General features: G+C 33.1%; 6 protein-coding genes across 6 annotated transcripts; 1 reads left to right on the top strand and 5 right to left on the bottom strand.

The window, feature by feature from the left end:
* Window positions 1-151: 151 nt before the first annotated feature.
* On the bottom strand, window positions 152-886 carry LOC128388726 (ubiquitin-conjugating enzyme E2 D4-like). The gene has a single exon (XM_053348179.1). The coding sequence runs from the start codon at window positions 721-723 to the stop codon at window positions 265-267; it is 459 nt and encodes a 152-aa protein (XP_053204154.1). The 5' UTR covers window positions 724-886; the 3' UTR covers window positions 152-264.
* A 186-nt stretch (window positions 887-1072) lies between these two features.
* Window positions 1073-3915, bottom strand: LOC128388717 (facilitated trehalose transporter Tret1-like). The gene has a single exon (XM_053348161.1). It carries the CDS (start codon window positions 3374-3376, stop codon window positions 1976-1978), a length of 1401 nt encoding a protein of 466 aa, XP_053204136.1. The 5' UTR covers window positions 3377-3915; the 3' UTR covers window positions 1073-1975.
* Window positions 3916-4066: 151 nt separating this feature from the next.
* LOC128388722 (cathepsin B-like) lies at window positions 4067-5585 on the bottom strand. The gene is made up of 4 exons (XM_053348175.1): window positions 5360-5585; window positions 4627-5290; window positions 4431-4559; window positions 4067-4349 (listed from the first exon to the last, which is right to left on the bottom strand). The coding sequence occupies exons 1-4, from the start codon at window positions 5495-5497 to the stop codon at window positions 4273-4275; spliced, it is 1008 nt and encodes a 335-aa protein (XP_053204150.1). The 5' UTR covers window positions 5498-5585; the 3' UTR covers window positions 4067-4272.
* A 1583-nt stretch (window positions 5586-7168) lies between these two features.
* Window positions 7169-11832, top strand: LOC128388703 (endoplasmic reticulum aminopeptidase 1-like). The gene is made up of 4 exons (XM_053348137.1): window positions 7169-7654; window positions 7761-8436; window positions 8762-10032; window positions 10414-11832. The coding sequence occupies exons 2-4, from the start codon at window positions 8034-8036 to the stop codon at window positions 11752-11754; spliced, it is 3015 nt and encodes a 1004-aa protein (XP_053204112.1). The 5' UTR covers window positions 7169-7654; window positions 7761-8033; the 3' UTR covers window positions 11755-11832.
* A 716-nt stretch (window positions 11833-12548) lies between these two features.
* On the bottom strand, window positions 12549-14254 carry LOC128388708 (phosphatidylserine lipase ABHD16A-like). Its single transcript, XM_053348145.1, has 4 exons — window positions 13675-14254; window positions 13073-13609; window positions 12856-13001; window positions 12549-12755 (listed from the first exon to the last, which is right to left on the bottom strand). The coding sequence occupies exons 1-4, from the start codon at window positions 14144-14146 to the stop codon at window positions 12663-12665; spliced, it is 1248 nt and encodes a 415-aa protein (XP_053204120.1). The 5' UTR covers window positions 14147-14254; the 3' UTR covers window positions 12549-12662.
* Window positions 14255-14556: 302 nt separating this feature from the next.
* LOC128388704 (dolichyl-diphosphooligosaccharide--protein glycosyltransferase subunit STT3B-like) lies at window positions 14557-18841 on the bottom strand. The gene is made up of 11 exons (XM_053348138.1): window positions 18385-18841; window positions 17932-18040; window positions 17631-17829; window positions 17309-17397; window positions 17065-17230; window positions 16519-16968; window positions 16170-16408; window positions 15916-16100; window positions 15329-15788; window positions 15034-15240; window positions 14557-14939 (listed from the first exon to the last, which is right to left on the bottom strand). Exons 1-11 carry the CDS (start codon window positions 18579-18581, stop codon window positions 14865-14867), a joined length of 2376 nt encoding a protein of 791 aa, XP_053204113.1. The 5' UTR covers window positions 18582-18841; the 3' UTR covers window positions 14557-14864.
* Between the last annotated feature and the right edge of the window lie 869 nt (window positions 18842-19710).

Below are 19710 nucleotides of genomic sequence, written 5' to 3' on the forward strand. Positions count from 1 at the left end.
CGGAGGTGGTGGTGATGGTTGATAAACAATTAGCTTATCACTTGAGCCCACGAGAGAAAAAACAATTAATCACAGAGAGAGAGAAAGAGAGAGAGAGAGGGAGGGAGAGAGTGAGAATGAGTGAGTACGTGAGAGAGAGAGAGAGTAAAGATAATTTTGAAAACGGAAGGATGTTCAATAGATTTTACTGAAAATTAACTGTTATCATTAACATTACATTGTTTTAGAATTTTTTGTTTTTAAAAAAATTCTATTTCGATCCAATCAAAGTCCTCCGATCATTGCGTACTTTTTGGTCCAATCTTTGGCCATTCGATTGTATTGATCTCTATCCTTTTTATATAGATTAGCGGCTTCGGTGACCAATGGATCATCGGCATTTGGGTCAGTTAGCAACGATGTTATCGAGATCATTACTTGAGAGATGGTCAATGCTGCTGACCAACGGCCTTTCTTCAATATGTCCAAGCAAATGTTTCCTTCTTTACTTATGTTGGGGTGGAAAATTTTGGTCTTGAATCTTACCCGCGGTGGTTCATATGGATAATCTTTCGGGAAGTTGATCTGCAGGAAGAAAATTCCTCCCTGATATGGTGACTCATCTGGTCCGGTGATCATTCCCTCCCATGAAAATAAATCGTCGCCCACTGGACCGGCCGAACATCCTTCCGGTGGATCTTTTTCAAACTGTTCCAATTCCAATTTCAATCTATGAATGGACATAATTGAGTTAATCGAACAGCAGAACAAAAAACACCACCAAATTAGTCAACATTTAATTGTCTTTAATCGTTGATTGTTGTTGTAAGAATGAGAGAAAGTTAATTGTTGACATTGTTTATCTTTTTCTTTCGCTCTTTTTAATTGTTGACATTTTCTCATCTTCGTTTGTTGTTGTTTTTCTTGTGTCGCAATTTTGATTGTTTATGTTAAGTTAATTTCTTTCCAACTCCTCTCAATTAGCTGATTATCTGATTGATTTTCTTCATTGATTTGATATGTTAATTTTGTTAATCAAATTGTACTTTAAACCGAATATGATTATCTAATTGTGATTAACTGTTTCTCTCTCTTTTGTTGTCATCAGAATTGATAATTAAATGGGTGAAACTGTTAATCTAATTTGTGGGTACCGTTAATTGTGATTAACACCAAATTTAGTTATTTCGATGATCTTTCAATTGTGATTCCGAATGACGTTAATCGTTAATTATTTACATTGGCAATCAATTACAATTAAATTTGTTCATTGAGATTTTTTTTTCAACTGAGTTAATTGGATTTTCACCATTTTTTTGTTGTTGTTGTTGGAGTTAATTGTTACAATTAATACATTTAAAAAATATATAGAGCAAAGTTTTACACAAATTGCAGAGAAAACAAAATACTGATGAAGTGAAAAATTCAGCAATCAAAATGTTACAATTAGTGATTAAATTGATTTGCAGCACAATTAGAGATAATTAGATGAGAAACCCCTTCATTATCGTGAGGTAATTAAATCAATGTTCACAATATGGTTTTTATATTGTTGGCGTTTGATGGTTGATTGTTTGAGAATTTTTTTCTTGTTTTTTCCAATTAGATTTGATTTGATGATTACAATTAGAGAAAATATTTCTAATTGATGAAAAACACTCACTATCAATACATTATGATCAATGGAAACTTGATATTGAGTAAATCTCGTTGATGAGTATTTCATGGAGAGTGTGATAGGAATTAATTTGATTCAGATGAATATTAACAATAATCACGAGAGGAAATTAAGCATTTTGTAGTTATCGATGAGATTTTTAAACTGAATTCGTTAAATTGTTAATAAACAATCAAGAATTAACAGTTTTCATCAATATTTTTTCACTTTTCGGTTGCCGAATGAGTAACAAATAATTTGATTGGTCATATTGTTGATTTTACATAATTGTGAAGATGTAAAAATGGAAAGGAAAGTTAATTGTGATCTATTTTTGTTCTAGATCTTTGGCTCATATGACGAGGAAAAAATTCTTTGAATTTCCTCAAGTGATTTTCCTTTTGTTTCCGGTAATTTCCATCCAAGAATAAAAGCACTAAATATACATATTGCACCGAATGTACCGAAAGTACCCGCTTTGCCGACTAGATCTTCGAATGGGACAAACTCTTTGGCCACAATGAAACAACAGAACCAGTTGAAAGCGGTAGCGATCCCCGAGGCCGACCCTTTGACTTGATTGGGGAGCAATTCGCTCATTAGTAACCAAGGAAGTGGCCCATAGCCCAGAGCAAAGGCGGAGGTATAAATGGCAAGAGCGACCAGTGGCATCCAACCAAACGATTGACTGAAAGAAGTACCTTGAGATGATGACAAATAATAGTAAAGGGTTAAGATGAACAAGGCCAGACCCATGATGATACCGGAAATGAAAAGTAAAATCCGTCGACCCAATCGATCAGTCAAAATACAACCAATAAGTGTGGCAACTGTTTGAATTAATCCAATTAGTATGGTTGCTAAATTGTCGTCGATAGTTGATCCAGAGGAGTGAAAAATGTCCACAGTATAGAAAGTGACAGCGTTAATACCCGAAAATTGTTGGGCAAACATGAGAAACATACAAAGGAGAAAAGGTTTGTAAATTGATGGATTTTTATAACTGGAGAATGTGTTTAAACAACCATCTGATTGTGTCGATTCGTCTTTCATTATGATTGGAGCAGATTCGGGATGAGTTGAACGGAAAAATACATATGAAGCGATAGCAGCATCGTGACGTCCATTATTTGAAAGCCAGGTTGGTGTTTCGTGAAGAGCACCAATAATAGCGAGCATACCTAATGGATAAATTGTCGCAATTACCGCGTGCCAAGGCCAGCTAACATAATTACCAACAATATAACTAATTACAATACCAACGGCGACGAAAAGTTGAAAACCAGATCCAATTAAACCTCGACGAGATGTTGGTACAATTTCACTTATATAAATGTTACAAGCTAAAGTACAACAACCAGAGGCGAATCCAGTTAATACTCGACCAGCTAACAAAACATCAACTCGAGTAGAATAAGCAATTAAAAGCCAACCAGCAATAAAGGGAACACTGATTAACATTAATGTTAAACGTCGGCCAAATTTCTCGATACTTTGACCAGCAAATATCCCACCAAAAAGAGCGGATAAAGCAAGAATAGAGGCAAACCAGGATTGGAGAGAAGTCGATGTGAGAAGTAATTGACTAGAAGGTTGTTTCATTCCAGGTAATGCTGTCGACGAATAAGCGATCGCAGTTCCAATTCCCATCGATCCCATATAAGTACCAATAGCAGCCCACCAGTAGCGAGGTATTTTAGCTCCATCTCGATGGATTAATGATGTAGATTCGATTTCCATAATTATACAAATAGACACGTAACACAGGCGTTTAAATTAATTCGAAATTAATATATTAATATATAGAACAGGTGAACATGTAAGAAAGAAAAGTGAAAACGAAAACCAAATACGAACACAAGTAACAAAGTAAAGACCTTGTTCCAATTATTGAATAAAAAATCAGCTAATTTCTTTTACGCTCAACAAATTAGTTTGTAGACGTAAACAAAGGGTCACAGGAAAATTGTTGTTGTTGATTAACAATCCAAGTTTGTTTCCAGTTATTTGATTAGTGGAAGTGGGGAAAAGTAACTGAACAATATGTCAAAATGAGAAAGAAAAAAAAACAATACAAAAAAAGAGTAGAAAATGAGATAAAAAAATGAAAGGTAATTTTCTGGTTATGAGAGAGAGCGAGAGAAAGTTGTATTTACAGCTAATTAGAATCTACTCTTCATCTTTATTTTCCGCTCTTTCGTAACTTAATTTCCGCCTATTTTAACATAGACGATAATTAACTAGAGACGTTAATTAATGTTATCACAATCGTTTATCAATTAATTAAAGTTAATCAACACTTGGAATCTCAATGTTTACAAAAAAAAGAAAAAATACGAAAAAGGCGGAGCTTCTCCAGTGGCGGTAAAAACAATTCTAATTCTAATTGTTATAATTTTAGAAATAATTACGATTAATAAGGGGAATTAATTAACAGCTGGGATAATTAGTTTAATTGTTAACGAAAGAAAATCAATTAATGTGAAATTTAAATTTTGAAGCAAAAAGTTGTAACATTTTGTTTTCTCTTTCGATGTTTTCATTCATTGGTTTTGGTTTTTTTTCTTTTCTCTTTTAATTGTAATCATTTAATTGCGAAATTAGAATATTTTTAATTGTTGGTTTTAAATTATTGTTCAATTTCTTGGTAAACCAGTGACGATGTTATTCTCGATTCCACATTCATTTTGACCTCGGTGAATCTTAAAGTAACCTAACGAACGATCAAAAAGAGAAACGTCAATGAATCGAAAGTTAATTTGATTTGATTATAATTTAGAACTAATTAATTTACCTTGATCACCCCAATCAGTGTTCCATGAGTTTGCTACAAGCCAATAAGGAACATGATTTTCAACACCCCAACCAAGGATTCTGACAGCATGAGAGCCGATTAGGTCTTTCGAGTGCCTCTGGTAAACTCCTAAAGGGATAAAAATTCACACCGAGAATTAAGATGAAACAATTAATTGATTAGATGACTTGATTACCTGATTTATAGACAATAAAATCTGAATAAACATCGAAAGCAGCAGTAACTGGTCCATTTCTCATGATATCTGATTGAATTTGAACAATATCTCGTTCTAATGAATAATGTCTCATACCAAAGTGTTTATCTTGTAAATAAGTTTTATTGTAATTGGATTGACAGGTCACTTCACAGGCCGGTGTGGGCTCCTCTGTACATGCAGGCCGAGGACCGGGTACATGATGTTCACAGGGTTCGATTTTATAAGGTTGACAACCTTCACCGTTGAAAAGTCCACCAGTGACCAGTCCACGAGTGACCCAGTATTCGTAGGCCGATTCGGGAAAACCACCATTACAACCGAAACCACAATCAGTACAACAAGATAAAACATCTTCAGCGGAAAGTTCAACTTTAATTGTACCATTTGAACCGATGCAGGTTCGATCTGAAATAGCTTCGGCTGAAGAGAAAGCCCAACAAGAACCACAACTACCCTGATCACGAATAAATGAGATGGAAGGACAATCAGGCCAAACTTCTCGGGAATCAAATTCTACTGGTATTGAAGAGATAATTGAAATTTTCCCTTTTCGAATTCCAACATTTGGACGTTTATTTTTTCGAACACCACAAAATCTTTTAATCTGATCGATAGTTAAACCTTGGAAATTTTTGCCAGCCTAAAATAGAACATCAAACCGAATTAAATTCACTCGAATTAGTACAATTTTCCATCAATCGATACTCACCTTCCACGTTGTGTTGAGGGAATTGATCTTTTCCACCATTAGATCAGAAAGTGGATCAATTCGACTCGTTAAAAAAGCTCTTCGCTTGCCCAAAACAAAGGGCAACAAACCCAATAAACAAATTAAAACTAATTTCATGTTAAATTGCTGATTCAATTTTCAAAAATCATCAATGAGTTTGATTGAGATTAAGAAACAATCTATGAAACAAAGTATTTATTTCAAGTGAAAAATGAGAATACAACTCGAGAGGTTGTAACGTCTCAAGATAATCTTCAATGATTATCTCCCTATCATTTTACAGTTAATTAATTTGAGTTACATTCATTGATTATTTTCATGTTTTCTTCAATTCCATTGAATGATTAAAATATTATAAGAATAATTTTGTTTTGGATTTTTTATCATTTTATCAGTACTTTATATGGATATGTAAGGTAATTTAGTAATAAAGCAAGTGAGAAAAATTAACATTGGTAAAGATACAGTTTTTTTTAAAAATAATGGTCACTCGTTAGAGCCAATTTGTTCATCATGATAACTCAATTAAGAGTTAAATAGTCAAGTTATTAATTGTTAAGTACTTGTTTGTATTTTTAATATGAAAAATGTGATATTTAAATAAACTTAAATAGTTTTACCCTTGAATAAATTCAGAACACCCAATGACCATTTCAATAAATTTAATTTCATCTGAACTATTAATAAATCAGTTGACAGTGACAATTTTAAGAAAAAATAAATTGATGATAATTGAATTAATATTAATGTTAATTTTAATTGTTCACGCAGTGAAATTAGCAAAGGTAACAATTTCTAAGTGACAATCAAAATAGGTGATTACTAATTAAGATTATTTTTTCTCTGTTAATTAGGCTGTTGGAGATGGATTTAGATTATATTAATACCTAAGTGAATCCAAAGAGTAATATAAACAAATTGTTTCAATTTCAATTCTCATAAGAATGGATTTTACCTTCGGGGCAGATTTGGATTAGATTTCTGTTTATCGGTGATACTGATGATCAATGAATCGAATCAGTTGAATTTGTAATCCATAGGTTTAGTTGATCAGCTTCATGGAAACACAATTCTGACTCTCTCTCTCTCTCTCTCTCTCTCTCTCTCTCTCTCTCTCTCTCTCTCTCTTCCGTGAAGAGGATGAGGAAACCAAAAAGAAACCAGAAAATACCTAAACTTATTATATCATATTCATTGATGGTGAAAAAGGTAACGTAGTGAATGGAACCTGCGTATTGATATTATATTGATTCATATAAACATCCGAATAGACTTGAACCTTAAGAAGCATCATCATCCTTTTCATCCTCATCACCATGAGCATCATTTTCATCCTTTCATATCACAAGTTAAAAAGTTGCAAAGTTGACAGGCAAGGATTGAGAAAAAAAGGAACCAGAAACAAAATGAAATTTTGGTAATGGTCGCTAACGAAAAAAAACGAAAGAGAGAAAAAAAGTTCCTCTATCAATCATTTCCTCCTCTTTTGGCTCCTCTTCATGTGAGAAGAACCTCTTATCCTCCTCCTCTTTAATTCACTTCTTGAGTTGATATTGAAAGGAGCAAATTGATGTTTGGTCTTCAAATGTGAAAAGAGGAAAAAAAAGTAAGAAAAGTAAGAGGAGGAAAGATGATGATGATGATGACGATAAAGATTACGTTACATGGCTAATGGGAGAGGAGAAAAAAAGTCAATCTTGATGACGAGAAGTAAGAGTGAGATATGAAAGAGAGAAAGAGAGTCAGTGTGAGTTGTTACATGGTGAATAGAGAGAGAGAGAAAGAAGGAAAAGAAAGAGATAAACTACCAGAGTGGGGTGGGAGAAGAGAGAGAGAGAGAGAGATGAAAAAAGAAAGAAAATAAAGGAATCTGAAAAGGATGAGGAAAAGTAGTGAGAGTGATCGAAGTGAGTTGGTTGAGAATAAAGAGAAAAAAGAAAGAGGAGAAAAAAAGAAAACACCATTTCAATTGTGATCCAGAACTTTACCATGATTTATATTCACTCGATCGCCTGTGAACAGTGGATTCCATCACCATAATTGTGGACATTTTATCTTCATCTTCTTCCTTTCATTGGGCATCATCATCAAATTATCATCTTCATCTAATAGCATCTCTTCAACCGGACCTGTGATCGATATTTTTGTTTCTCGACTTTGTTATTATTATTGTTCAAATAATTCATTACAATTATGTTTACATCCAAAGGAACAATTTCCTATTGTTTATTTGTTAATTGTTGAAACTGTTCAACATCTTGCATCAAATCAATGGTAAGCAATTTAATCCTTTTTGTCAATTCTAATCTCTCCAATTAATTTGTCCATCTTTCCTTACAACTAATCAACGTATCACCATTAATTGTTGTTCATCTAACAGGATCCTTGATGCAATATCTAAATTCATCATTTTCTCATCATTATCGTTATTATTATTACTATTAAATTGTTCAATTCCATTTGGATAATCATTTATCTTTGTGTGTAAAACTGTTTACTTTTGGAAATCATCTTCATCACTTGTCCATCATCATCATCATCATCATCTTAATAGTAAATATCTAAATCTTTTGACTATCAGAAAATTATAACAATCAAACTGAATTTTAAACGAGGAAACCAGGAAACAATCAACAACCATCCGATCGGAGGGATGAGTATCATTCAAATGTCCGATCTCGAAATGGATGATGTTACATTTTTAACCTGCCGTGAATCTGTTGACGGGGTCACGAATAAATCTTTACGCGGAGATTGTGGCCCATTTTGTCGGAATCGTCGAGTTTGCCGTAAACAGCATCCCCACCATGTACATTTCTCATTTTATCAATTATTCATCATGATATCATCAATTGTTATCCTACTCATTTCAACTGCCTTACTTTGCGCCTTTGCCAATCCCTTTAAAACTAATCAGTGTCATATCATTGGTACCATTGAAGATACAACCAATTCAACCCTTAATTTAACACAATCACATCTATTAGCCACCAATGGGGAACAATTTCCTTGGAGTGATTTAAGATTGCCTAATTTTATTAAGCCCATCCATTATGGTTAGTAGTTGATTGTCATCAATATCTCACAATTAACAACAATCAAACAAATTGGGACATTCAAACTTGACACTAATCATAAAATACAATGATAATAATCGTTGTCGTTGTAAACTAATTAAGTGTCTGTACCAATGTTAACCAATCATTGTTTTAGAAAACCAATTAACTTTATTAATTTATCATATTACTATTATTATATTGTTGATTTGGTCTTTTTTTTATCACTGTTATTTATTGATTGTTATCAACACTAATTTAATTATCTTTTGACATGTTTCTCTCTCTCTCTCTCTCTCTCTTATTTTGATTATCATTTGATTAGATATCTTCATGCATCCAAATTTAACCACGTTTATTAATCGAGGATCCGTTGAAATTACAATTACCTCGGAGGAATCAGTTGATTTTATTTTACTTCATGGGAAACAATTAAATTTAACACAAATCAGTATAACCAAATTTAATGATGATCGTGAACCAATACCAATAATTAAGGTTCTGGAAAATGATGACTTTGAATTAATCCATATCAGTTTGGGAACAGTATTAACAATTAACACCGAGTATTTGGTTAAGATAAATTTCACCAAAATGCTTGAGGAAAGATTAGAAGGATTTTATATCTCATCTTATATTGAAATGTCCAGTGAACGAAGGAAATATTTGGCCACAACCCATTTCGAGCCAACATCGGCACGATCAGCATTCCCGTGTTTCGATGAGCCCGCGCTTAAGGCAACATTTGCCCTTAAAATGGTCCACGAACCGATTCACGAGGTTTATTTTAATTCTGAGAAACAAGATACACTAATCTATTCAAAGGAAGGTCTTCGTCTTTCCGTTTTCGATACAACTGTACAAATGTCCACCTATCTGGTAGCATTTGTTGTCTGTGATTTTAAACCGCTCGATGCAAGGACCAAAGAGGGAACCCATGTTCGTGTTCTGGTTCCAAGAGATCAGATTAACCATGGAGATCTTGCCCTTAGATCAGCTGTCAACATATTAACATATTTCCAATCATTTTTTAATATAACTTATCCTTTAACTAAACTTGACCTTGTCTCCGTTCCCGATTTTGCCGCTGGAGCAATGGAAAACTGGGGACTGATGACATTTCGAGCCACACTAATAATGTACAATGAGAAAACTTCATCCGATTCGGTAAAGGAAGAAGTTCTAACCGTAATATCACACGAAATTGCTCACCAATGGTTCGGTAATTTGGTTACCATGAAATGGTGGAATGACCTTTGGCTTAATGAAGGTTTCGCTTCGTACGTTGAAAACCTTGGGGTTGACCATTTATACCCTGAATGGAGGATGTTAGATCAATTCGTTTTAACCACAACCCAAGAGGCTTTGGCTCTTGATTCTCTTCAATCATCCCACCCAATTATGACCGATGTTAAAGACCCACGGGAAATTGAGGCCATTTTTGATACCATTTCCTACAAAAAAGGTGCTGCTCTCATAAGGATGCTGAAAAATTTTCTCGGCCCTGATAACCTGAGACTTGGATTAAAAAACTATCTCTCCAAGTATAAATTTTCCAATGCTGAAACAAGTGACCTATGGAGGTCATTTTCAAAGGTCAGAGGAAATTATCATCAACAAAACAATCAACAATTAACTCTCGATTGGTAGGAGCGATTAACAAATGCGAAAGCAATTCACTTGATAAAAACCGAAACAATCAATATCGTAATACAAATAATCACAATAATTAGAAATTGACTCATTTTGATTAATCTTTTAGTTTCAATCATTTGTGTCCAAGCAATTTATTAATTGTGAAACATTTTCACAGCTAATTAACAATATTCAAAATATGATTTGATAATTTTTCCAAGTCAATCGATGGGTTAATTGTTGATTCCAAACCAAAACATTTTAGAAACTTTTCTAAAGTTGTTCTTTTCTTAATTCTCTATTAATTAACTAATTATTCTTACACAATTCAATTGAATTTAGATTGTGCCAAATGAAGTAATTAATGTAACCAGCATCATGGAAACTTGGGTTCGTCAAAAGGGATACCCAGTGATTACCGTTCGTTCATTTGGTGAACACGTTTTATTGACCCAAAAACGTTACCTTTCCAGTCCAATGGTTAATGAAGACGAAACAATCGACGGTAATTTATCATCTTCTTCCTCATCACCATTTGGTTATCAATGGATAATCCCGATAACTTTAATAACGAGTCATAATCCTCGAGATCCATCACTCATCTGGATGTCATCAACAAATTCAGCGATTCCATTTCCTCATCATGTCGATTGGTTCAAAATAAACGTTAATCAAACAGGATTTTATCGTGTTAATTACGATGAATATAATTGGAAACGTTTAATTTCACTTCTTGATCGCTCAGGACCTGATACACATTTACTTTCACCCTCCGATCGAGCAAATCTAATCGATGATGCCTTCTCCTTCATGAGGATGGATCTACTTCAGCCCCATATCGCTCTTAATATCACCTCTTACCTGGAAAAATCAAAAGAACGGGATTATGTCCCCTGGGTGACGACGATAATTAACCTGAAAATACTTGATTCCATCATGGAGGGTAACCCATTGTTACGTAAATTTATCCTTAGGCTACTTCGAGTTGCCCTTAAAATGTGGAAACAGGGATGGATCGATGAGGGTTCTCATCTTGATCGCAAGTTACGTTCATCGGTCTATTATGCGGCCTCGTATTTTGGCGAAGACACAACGATACGAATTGCGAAGCAAAACTTTGACAAATGGTTTCAAGATGCTTATCAACCGCCGCCCAATTTTAGGAAAACCGTTTACACGACCGGTGTCCGATTGGGCGATATCAAAGAGTGGGAATTTGTCTGGACCAAATATACTAAGGAAAGGGTTCCCTCTGAGAAGCGTTTACTTTTAGAGGCAATGGCTCATACAACTAACCCTTGGCTACTTTCACAGTTTCTCAACTATTCCCTTGATCGTAATAAGATTAAACCTCAAGACACCGCGAATGTAATTTCCCACGTTGCTCGTAATCCGGTGGGTCGGCATTTGGCTTGGCATTTTGTCCGTTCTAATTGGGACTCATTGTTAAACCTTTTTGGTACTGGTTCATTTTCAATTGATGCTATTATATCGGAAACAGGTTGGCACTTTTCAACGCAATTCGATTATGATGAGGTTTCGAACTTTTATTCAAAGGTTCCCCTTGGTTCGGGTTTTCAATCGTTGAAACAAACACTGGAAAAAATTCGTGCCAATATTTTCTGGAAACAGGTAGTTGAACCAAAGGTCATTAATTGGTTAAGAATTGTAGATTCCCGATGAAGATTATGATAAAAAACATAACATGAGAACGCAACAATTAATTGATAATAAAAATTATAAAAGAAAAGAAGAAAAAAATAACAAATTTCGAGTTTCATTTTATTTTAGTTTCGAACTGAACAAAAAGTTTTTCATCACACGTCACATCTTCACCGTAAATAAATGTAATAAATCGTTGATATGATTGATTCCTTTTTCGATCAATTCTTTATTGTATATTGGTACTAAACGACTAATTAGTTCCTTTAATTATCAATATGGCAAGAGAATTTTTCTCAGTAATCAGAATTCGTGAGCAAAATAACCTTCAAATATCATTTGCTATTTCCAAAGGCGTTAATCAATTGAGATAGAGAATCAAATGTGAATATAAAACAAAAATTCGTTGGCAATTAATTTAGTTGTTTAAATAGAAGTGACAATTTCTAAACCTTCATATCATTCATTGAACCAACGAGAAGCGGAAATAATAACAATTAACTTGTTTGTATTTGAATAAATCATGATTAGGTTAATTGTTTGATCACTTATTTAATAGTAATATGGTTGATTCAAGGATTTAATTGAGAGCAATTATTACTCTTTGTCCGAAACATTTCAAGATAAAAGCAAATCAAAAACTCTTGTCTATTCAATTTAATCTTTAATCAACCAATAGTCAAGTGTTGATTAAAGTGTTGTTGACGATGAGCACAACAACAATTAAAATCAATCAAAAAATAGCATTATAATTACTTTGATTGTGTTAATAACAAGCAGTTTTGAATTCTGTGTCCAAATTAACTGAGAGTAAATTTCAATGTGATTTAATTTTCCTCCGAAACAAAGTAACCATTTCAAAAGATTTTTTAATAAGAGATTTAATCAACTTTGACAATCTAATGATAGTTAAAGTGCAATTGTAACAATTAGATTTCAAATAAATTCCAAGGTTCAATGAAGTATCTCACTGGAAGAGGGCAAGTATGAGTCTCATCGAAGTCGAGTAAATGTTTCGAGGCCTAATCGCGATTAAAGGAAACAAAAAGAAAACACAATAAATATAATTAGAGGAAGAAAATTTCCAATTCCAATTAATCAACAATTAAGATTACGACTCACCAAGAAAAGAATTAAACTAATTCGTGTTTTCTCATCTAATTCCGATCCAATGAGAACTGGAAATCGACGACCATGTTTATCGAGAAACATTTTAAGAAGAGATTGACAATTAACGAAATCAACATTATAATCAATCATGATTCGATCTAAATTTAAGAGCACCAACAATTAGATAACTTTCCCAAAACAATTAACCACAAAAGAGATGAACACTCACTTTGCTGATTAGTATCTCCAGATAACCAGCACTTTAAGGCCAAAGCAGTTCCCGTGTCATTCATTAGCATAGGGAATCGTCGTTTAAACAGGTTGATGATTATGTAATTAGCTCGATTGGACATAATCTGATCTGAAAGAATATCAGTTGTGATAATATCTTTAGTCCGTCGAATGACCAAAACTGGACCAGGGAAATAATCAAGTTGTTCGGAAACATTTAGATTAAAATGTTTCTTCATTGAAGATAACCAAAAGGGTCGACTGATTCTCGGAATTTTGGTCGATAGAACTGAATTAATATGGTCAAACGAAGCGTCCAAAATAAGTCCACGAACGAAAGGATAACTCATCGCCGCCCAACTGGACGTATAACCACCGATTGACCAGCCATAGATTATGATTGATTCTTGATTGAAGCAAAGTTTTTCAAGAGCAAATTTAATCACCGTGTCGATTGCATTGACTTCAGCTTCGGGAAAAGGTTGACCAGTTGATGAACCGAAACCAGGGTGATTCCAACCAAGAACAGAATAACCTAAGAGATGAATTAGTCAACAATTAACTCCACCAACCAATCAACTAATCTACAATTGCTCTTACCGGCAGTTAGTGGACACCAAATGCTACTACATTCATAATATCCCATGTTTCCTTCACAGGTAATCACTAATTTAGCTCCATTGACATTGATTCCTCTTTGATCAATGAACATTGAATCAATTGTATTTCCGTCGTTAGTTAACAATTTACATCGTTTTCCTTGGTAATCTTTAATTAGACGATTTCTTTTCTCTCTCATCTTTTGTGACATGATCAAGTTGTTCATCATTGTTGATCCTGGATAAATTAATTTAATTCCCATGGTTTTCATGTAAATTGTTGTCAAAAACTCTTGGGGAAGTGACAATAAATAATAAAGAAATGAACTTTCATCTTGATCACTTTTCAATGGTTTCGGTGGTTTTTTTGGATCACTTAATTTAGATTCAATCCATTTAAAGGTAATTGGCATTGATTCAAATTCAATTTCATAACAATTTAAACGATGATTGGCAAGATTAACTTGGTCCATTGTAATTGTAACAATTTAAGAGACAAATTTTAACTCAATAACAATTTAGATTGGAGAGCTTAGTATTAAACTGAATATAATTTCTAGATGTAATTAGTTTGTGTATTATTTTGCAAGAGAAAAGTGTTTAATTGTGATTAATATCATCATTAGATTAACTGTTAAGAGGAAGTTAAATGTTAATAATTAGTTTGATTTATTGTTCCAATACTATTGATCAGGTTAATTATTTAAATCTATTGTTTAATTGTGCGAGTTTTTAACAATTAGACTGACTCATTGATCCAATAACAATTTCCATTCCAATGAATTAATCAACTTTTCATTTGATTAGTTAATTGCGCATCTTTTTTTGTTGTTGTTCAGCAATTGGAGTAAAAATAATAATTGTCTTCCTTTTGGAAAGCAAATATTTTTGTGTAAATTGTTAATTTAATTATTATCATTTTTTTAATAAATCTATTCCATTTTTGCTTCGTTAAAGCAGTCCGTTAATCAATGATCTTGGATTGGTACCACAAAAAATTGTATAAAATTAACTATTAACTTTCAATTGAAATTGAAAAAAAAAGATTGCCCGAGGCACTCAAAATCTTATTGATTCTCATGACAAAAATCAAACATATTCCGTTGCTTATTATCCTCCCGTCTTTTTTTGTGTGTTTTTCTTTGTGTTAGGAAATTTATTTAGTTAATTGTAAATCCAATTTTAGTTAAATTAAGTTGCAGTGTTTTTCTTTCCTTTAACGACCGTCGGTCTATCCTTTATGGTTCCTTTTCGTTTTCGGCTCGTCTGTGTGCGTGTTAAGAAAAGCAAAAGAAATGGAAAGAATTAGAAAACAAAACAGAAATTCAAAAATCTATTAATCTTAAAAGTCTCTTTTTACCTTCTTACTGGAAAATATATTTTTCGGTTTCAATTTTCTGTCAGGATAACGAATTCTTGGTCTATTAGCGGGTTCTTTTACTCGATATATTCTTACAAGCCAATGTTCGGTTGTATACGCTTCTTCCAAATGTTCTAATTTAATATCTTTATTACCAATCTCAGCATTTCGGGTCCTATCAAATCCAGCCGGAGCTCGATAATCGATCTAATTGTTGAAAGAGTGAAAAAAAAACGAGGAAAAAGTTGATAAAAATTAATGATTGGATTTTAAAAGATAAACAATGTAAACAAACCTGTAAATCTCCAAAGCGATAATAGCTTAGTTTGTACATTAAACAGTTAAGAAGTGTTGGTGAGCCCGCCGAGTCAACTCTAAACTCTCCTCGCTCAGTGAAATAATCGCTTTCCCTAATATCTTTAGGGTGTTCACCTTCAGCTATTCTAACCATCCATAAGAATTTGTTAATATCATCACCAGAATAACCGATGACACCTCCGAAAATAACCAGAACATAATCAACATCAAGAGATCTCATTATTGAGTAAGCAGCAGATTCATTTGAGGCCATTGCTTTACCAACCAAAGCGATGTGACTGTTATTCCAAGTATTGTTATCAACTAACGTTGTTCGATTAGCCATTCCAGCAATTTGATAACCATAATCCCACCAAGACATAACTCGTGCATCGTCAGCGGTATTTTGTGATAACCAGTAATATGCTTCACGGAAATCATCAAGAATTACTCGAGAGCTTAAAAGAGAGAGAGAGAGAGAGAGAGAGAGAAAATAAATACCAAGTTGAATGCATCAGAATCAATTGTGAATCAATTACATAAAATCGATAAAAATCAATCAATCAAACATAACAATTGACTTACCCATCTGAACCATAACTTGACAATACAATACTTGGACTTGAATAAGCATTAGCTGTAACCCAAGTACAGTGAACAACAAATAGCACAAGCATAGCAAATAGACCAAACCAAACGATTGCTCTTATATTATGACCAACTCCAAGATCTTTGTTAGCATCAGTTTTAATTTTCCGTACTTTACCAGCCTAAAAACAAGTGAGAAAAAAGTATTCAATGATTAATACACTTCAATCAATCAGAAATTGTAAATTTACCTTATCGTAAAGGTTTCTCTTTTTCTCATCATCACTGTCATCATTGTCACTTTTATCCTCATTATCACCTCCTTGGATAGATTTACGGTTACCCTTTGGTTTATCATCTGATTGTAAAGTAAAGTAGAAACACTCAGAGAAAGCAATAGCACTTAATACACAAACGACTGGAGCTAAAGTTAACATAAGACGAACCATGACCCCGGCAAAGTAAGAAGCTGTTATGGCATATAAGGCGACTAGAGAAAATGGAGAAAAGAGAAAGAGAGAGAGATATGATTATTATTTATCATTGAATAGATTAAAAAAAACAAAAGAGCTATCCTACGAAAAGAAAAGGATAACTTACTGAAAACTCTTTCATCGTTGACTTGTTTGATACAATAAAAGAGACCAATTGGAAAGGTTGGTACAAGAAGATGAAGATCAAAGAAAAAGGAAAACCAAGTTGTCGGCTGATGTTCAGAAACTGAAGCAATAATTGGAATGTGAATTCGAGCATAACCAGTATCCCATAGAGAGTAGAATCGACCGCTCCAAGGGGCAACATAACCAGCATAAGTTAAGACAACAACTCCAGCGAATACAACACATCCAACACTTACGGTAGCAGTGAGAAAGAAATATTTAAATTCTTGTCGTGTCATAACTGATTGGAAATATTTTATAGCCGCATAAGCATTAATGAGAAGGAAAACTCCAGCTGATGCCATATGTTCACTTGTTCGAACAGGTTGGAATCCAACGAAGGGAATTTGCATGGAAAGAAGTAAACCGAGGATGAAAAAGGTAGTATAAGCTTTGGGAGAAAAGAGAAAGAAAAAGGAGAGAAATAAAAAATATTTGGTTAGTTAAACTTTACTATTAGATTGTAATAAAAGAAAAGTTAACCAACCGATGTGTATCCTTGTTGAATATCTTCCCATTAAGAGTAAAAAGAAAACATGTAAAGGAATTAAATTGATGATAAAAACATATCCGCCCCAAGCAGAGACCATATAAAAATATGAAAGGGCACATAAAGTAGCCCAAAAGACGGTTCCTGTTTTGACAGCTTTCACCTAAAAGATTTTGAGATGAAAAATATATTAGATAAACTGTGACAAGTATCAATAAGCATTAATAATAATCGCACGTACCCATAGATAGTAGGTAAGCATTAGAGCAAATATTGCAATGCCTTCGTTATCATAGCTTCCGGCGACAGAGCGACTTATGTAACCAGGTACTGTTGGAAGAGAAGATTAAGATTTTAAAATTAAAATTAAAATTGTTTCTGAAAAAGAATTGAAAAAATATAGCAAATCATGTGGATAAAATGCTTCTTCATTATTATTATCATTAGATTGTTATGATGAAGAAATTGCAACGTTGAATTCAATCTAATCTGATCTTGTCTGAAGAGTTTTTTGTTGATGAAATGATGAAAAGCTGACGATGGCAATGGATTTTGAAACCTACCTATGGAAATAAAACAAGCGGCGAATAGTCCGGCTCCTTCATTCCATAATTCTTTGGTTAATAAATAAGTTGCAATGGCCGTAAGACCGCTGAATACGGGTGCTAAGAATACACAGATATCTCGAATATGAACTGAAATATTCAATAGCTGCAGGATGTAATGGATGGAACCAGAGGTTATCATCAACCCTGGGTAAACCTAAAGAGAGGGAGAAAGAGAAAATTGTATTAATATTAATAGGATAATGAAAAGAGAGAATAATGAAATGACAATTTCTTTAATAAATTGTCAATGACTTACAGTTCCACCAACAATCCTTCCAAGTGGATACCATGCTCTCTCATCAAACCAATTTAAAAAGTTATAGAAACCATGTTTAACCATATAATGGGTCGCTCGATAGTTAAACCTGTTGAAAGAAAATTACAAGGATTAATATGGAAAACAATTTGGTGTCATTCTCATAGATGAACATAAACATGCTGGCAGTTCGGTTAAAGAATCCGAGAACAATGAAAAAATCAAAAAGAGCTACAGGAATGAATCAAAATCTGGTGAATTTAAAGATTGAAGAGAAGGGAAAATGGACAATTCTTTCAATGAGGTGACATTAAACAAAAGAATTGATTGAAAGAAAGAGAAAGGGAGTAAAGAAAGGAAAAAGAAAGGAATAAGATAAGAAGAGAAAGAAGAGAAAGAGAAAGAGAAAGAGAATGGACATCATTTTGAAGTGAAGAATAATTAATCTCTTACCATGGATCAAATTCATGAATAATTGATTCAAAACGAATGACAGCAAATAAACGTGAACAGAAAGCAATCACCCAGGCAAGACCAAGAATAGAGAATCTCAATAAACTTTTACGAACAATCAAGTGAGATTCATTTGATTTACTTTTACTTTTAGAAATGGAATCCCGAATAGATGATGAACGCACCAATTGACACATAATTTTATTTTTTTCTTATTGATTTTCTTTTCATAGAAACAGAAGAAGAAAAAATCCAAAACAGAGAAGAGAACAAAACAAAATCAAATGACAACAACACTGGGGTTGACTAGGAAGGTAAGTCAAGCCAAAGGTTGACTAATTAATCACAACTAGTCCTAATTAGATTTAACAATTAAACAAATAATTTCATTTAATTGTAAGTATTTTCTTGTTGATTTAATTTGGTGATGTGTCTTTGGCCGGTTAACCCTGTAAATAGAAAGCAAGTAGAAAAACAGTTGTGTCGCTTGTGCGGCCATCTGGTGGATAACAAACCAGAGAATCACAGATTCTCCTCTTTGATTTGAAATTTTCTTATTCTTTTTTTTTCTTCGAGACTCAATCATAACCATAGGTATTTACAACGATTCTTGATTGTCAACGGGCTCTTCTAAAGTGAAATTTTATTTACATCAAAACTTTATTTTTCTTTCTATTAAGAATCGTGAAACTCGACTTATAATTTTCTGGTCAAGAAAAAATAGATTAATTAAATCACATCTGTTAGCTGAGAAAATCTGAGAAAATATTGGAATGCAAAAGCAGTGAATCATTGAAAATTGTTTACTAATTATCAATAATAATTTCAAATATTTAGGATTCGATGATATCTCTTTTCATATTCATTCCATTCGTCCCAAAAATTTTTACGACATTAAGTAATACAAGTAAAATTATTATTAAGTAAGATGTTCATAAGCAACTGTTCAAGACTCAAAAATCGATTAATTAATTGCATAAGATGCTATCGAATCCTTCATGTAGAGTCAACTACGGGAAAATTTTTGTTATAAACTAATTATGTTTAATAGATTTTTGATTTTAATTGCGTAAGAAAATTATCAATTTTAACAAGAAAATGATACATTTCTCGTATAGAATTGCAATAAAAACTTGTTATCCATTGGATGGCAAAAATTGATATTTTTATCTAATATCCTTGTATAAATATAAACAAAAGCTTTATTTTTCACAAATTGCGTTCGCATTCCAAACTACATATTTATGACCAATTTTCATAAACAACAATAAGCATCAAACACTTTCTAATAAAAAAATACATCACACCAGTTCACGAAAGAGACAA

Source organism: Panonychus citri, unplaced genomic scaffold, assembly GCF_014898815.1.
Source record: "Panonychus citri isolate SS breed McGregor unplaced genomic scaffold, ASM1489881v1 Contig00101, whole genome shotgun sequence".
In the NCBI taxonomy this organism is placed as follows: domain Eukaryota; kingdom Metazoa; phylum Arthropoda; class Arachnida; order Trombidiformes; family Tetranychidae; genus Panonychus; species Panonychus citri.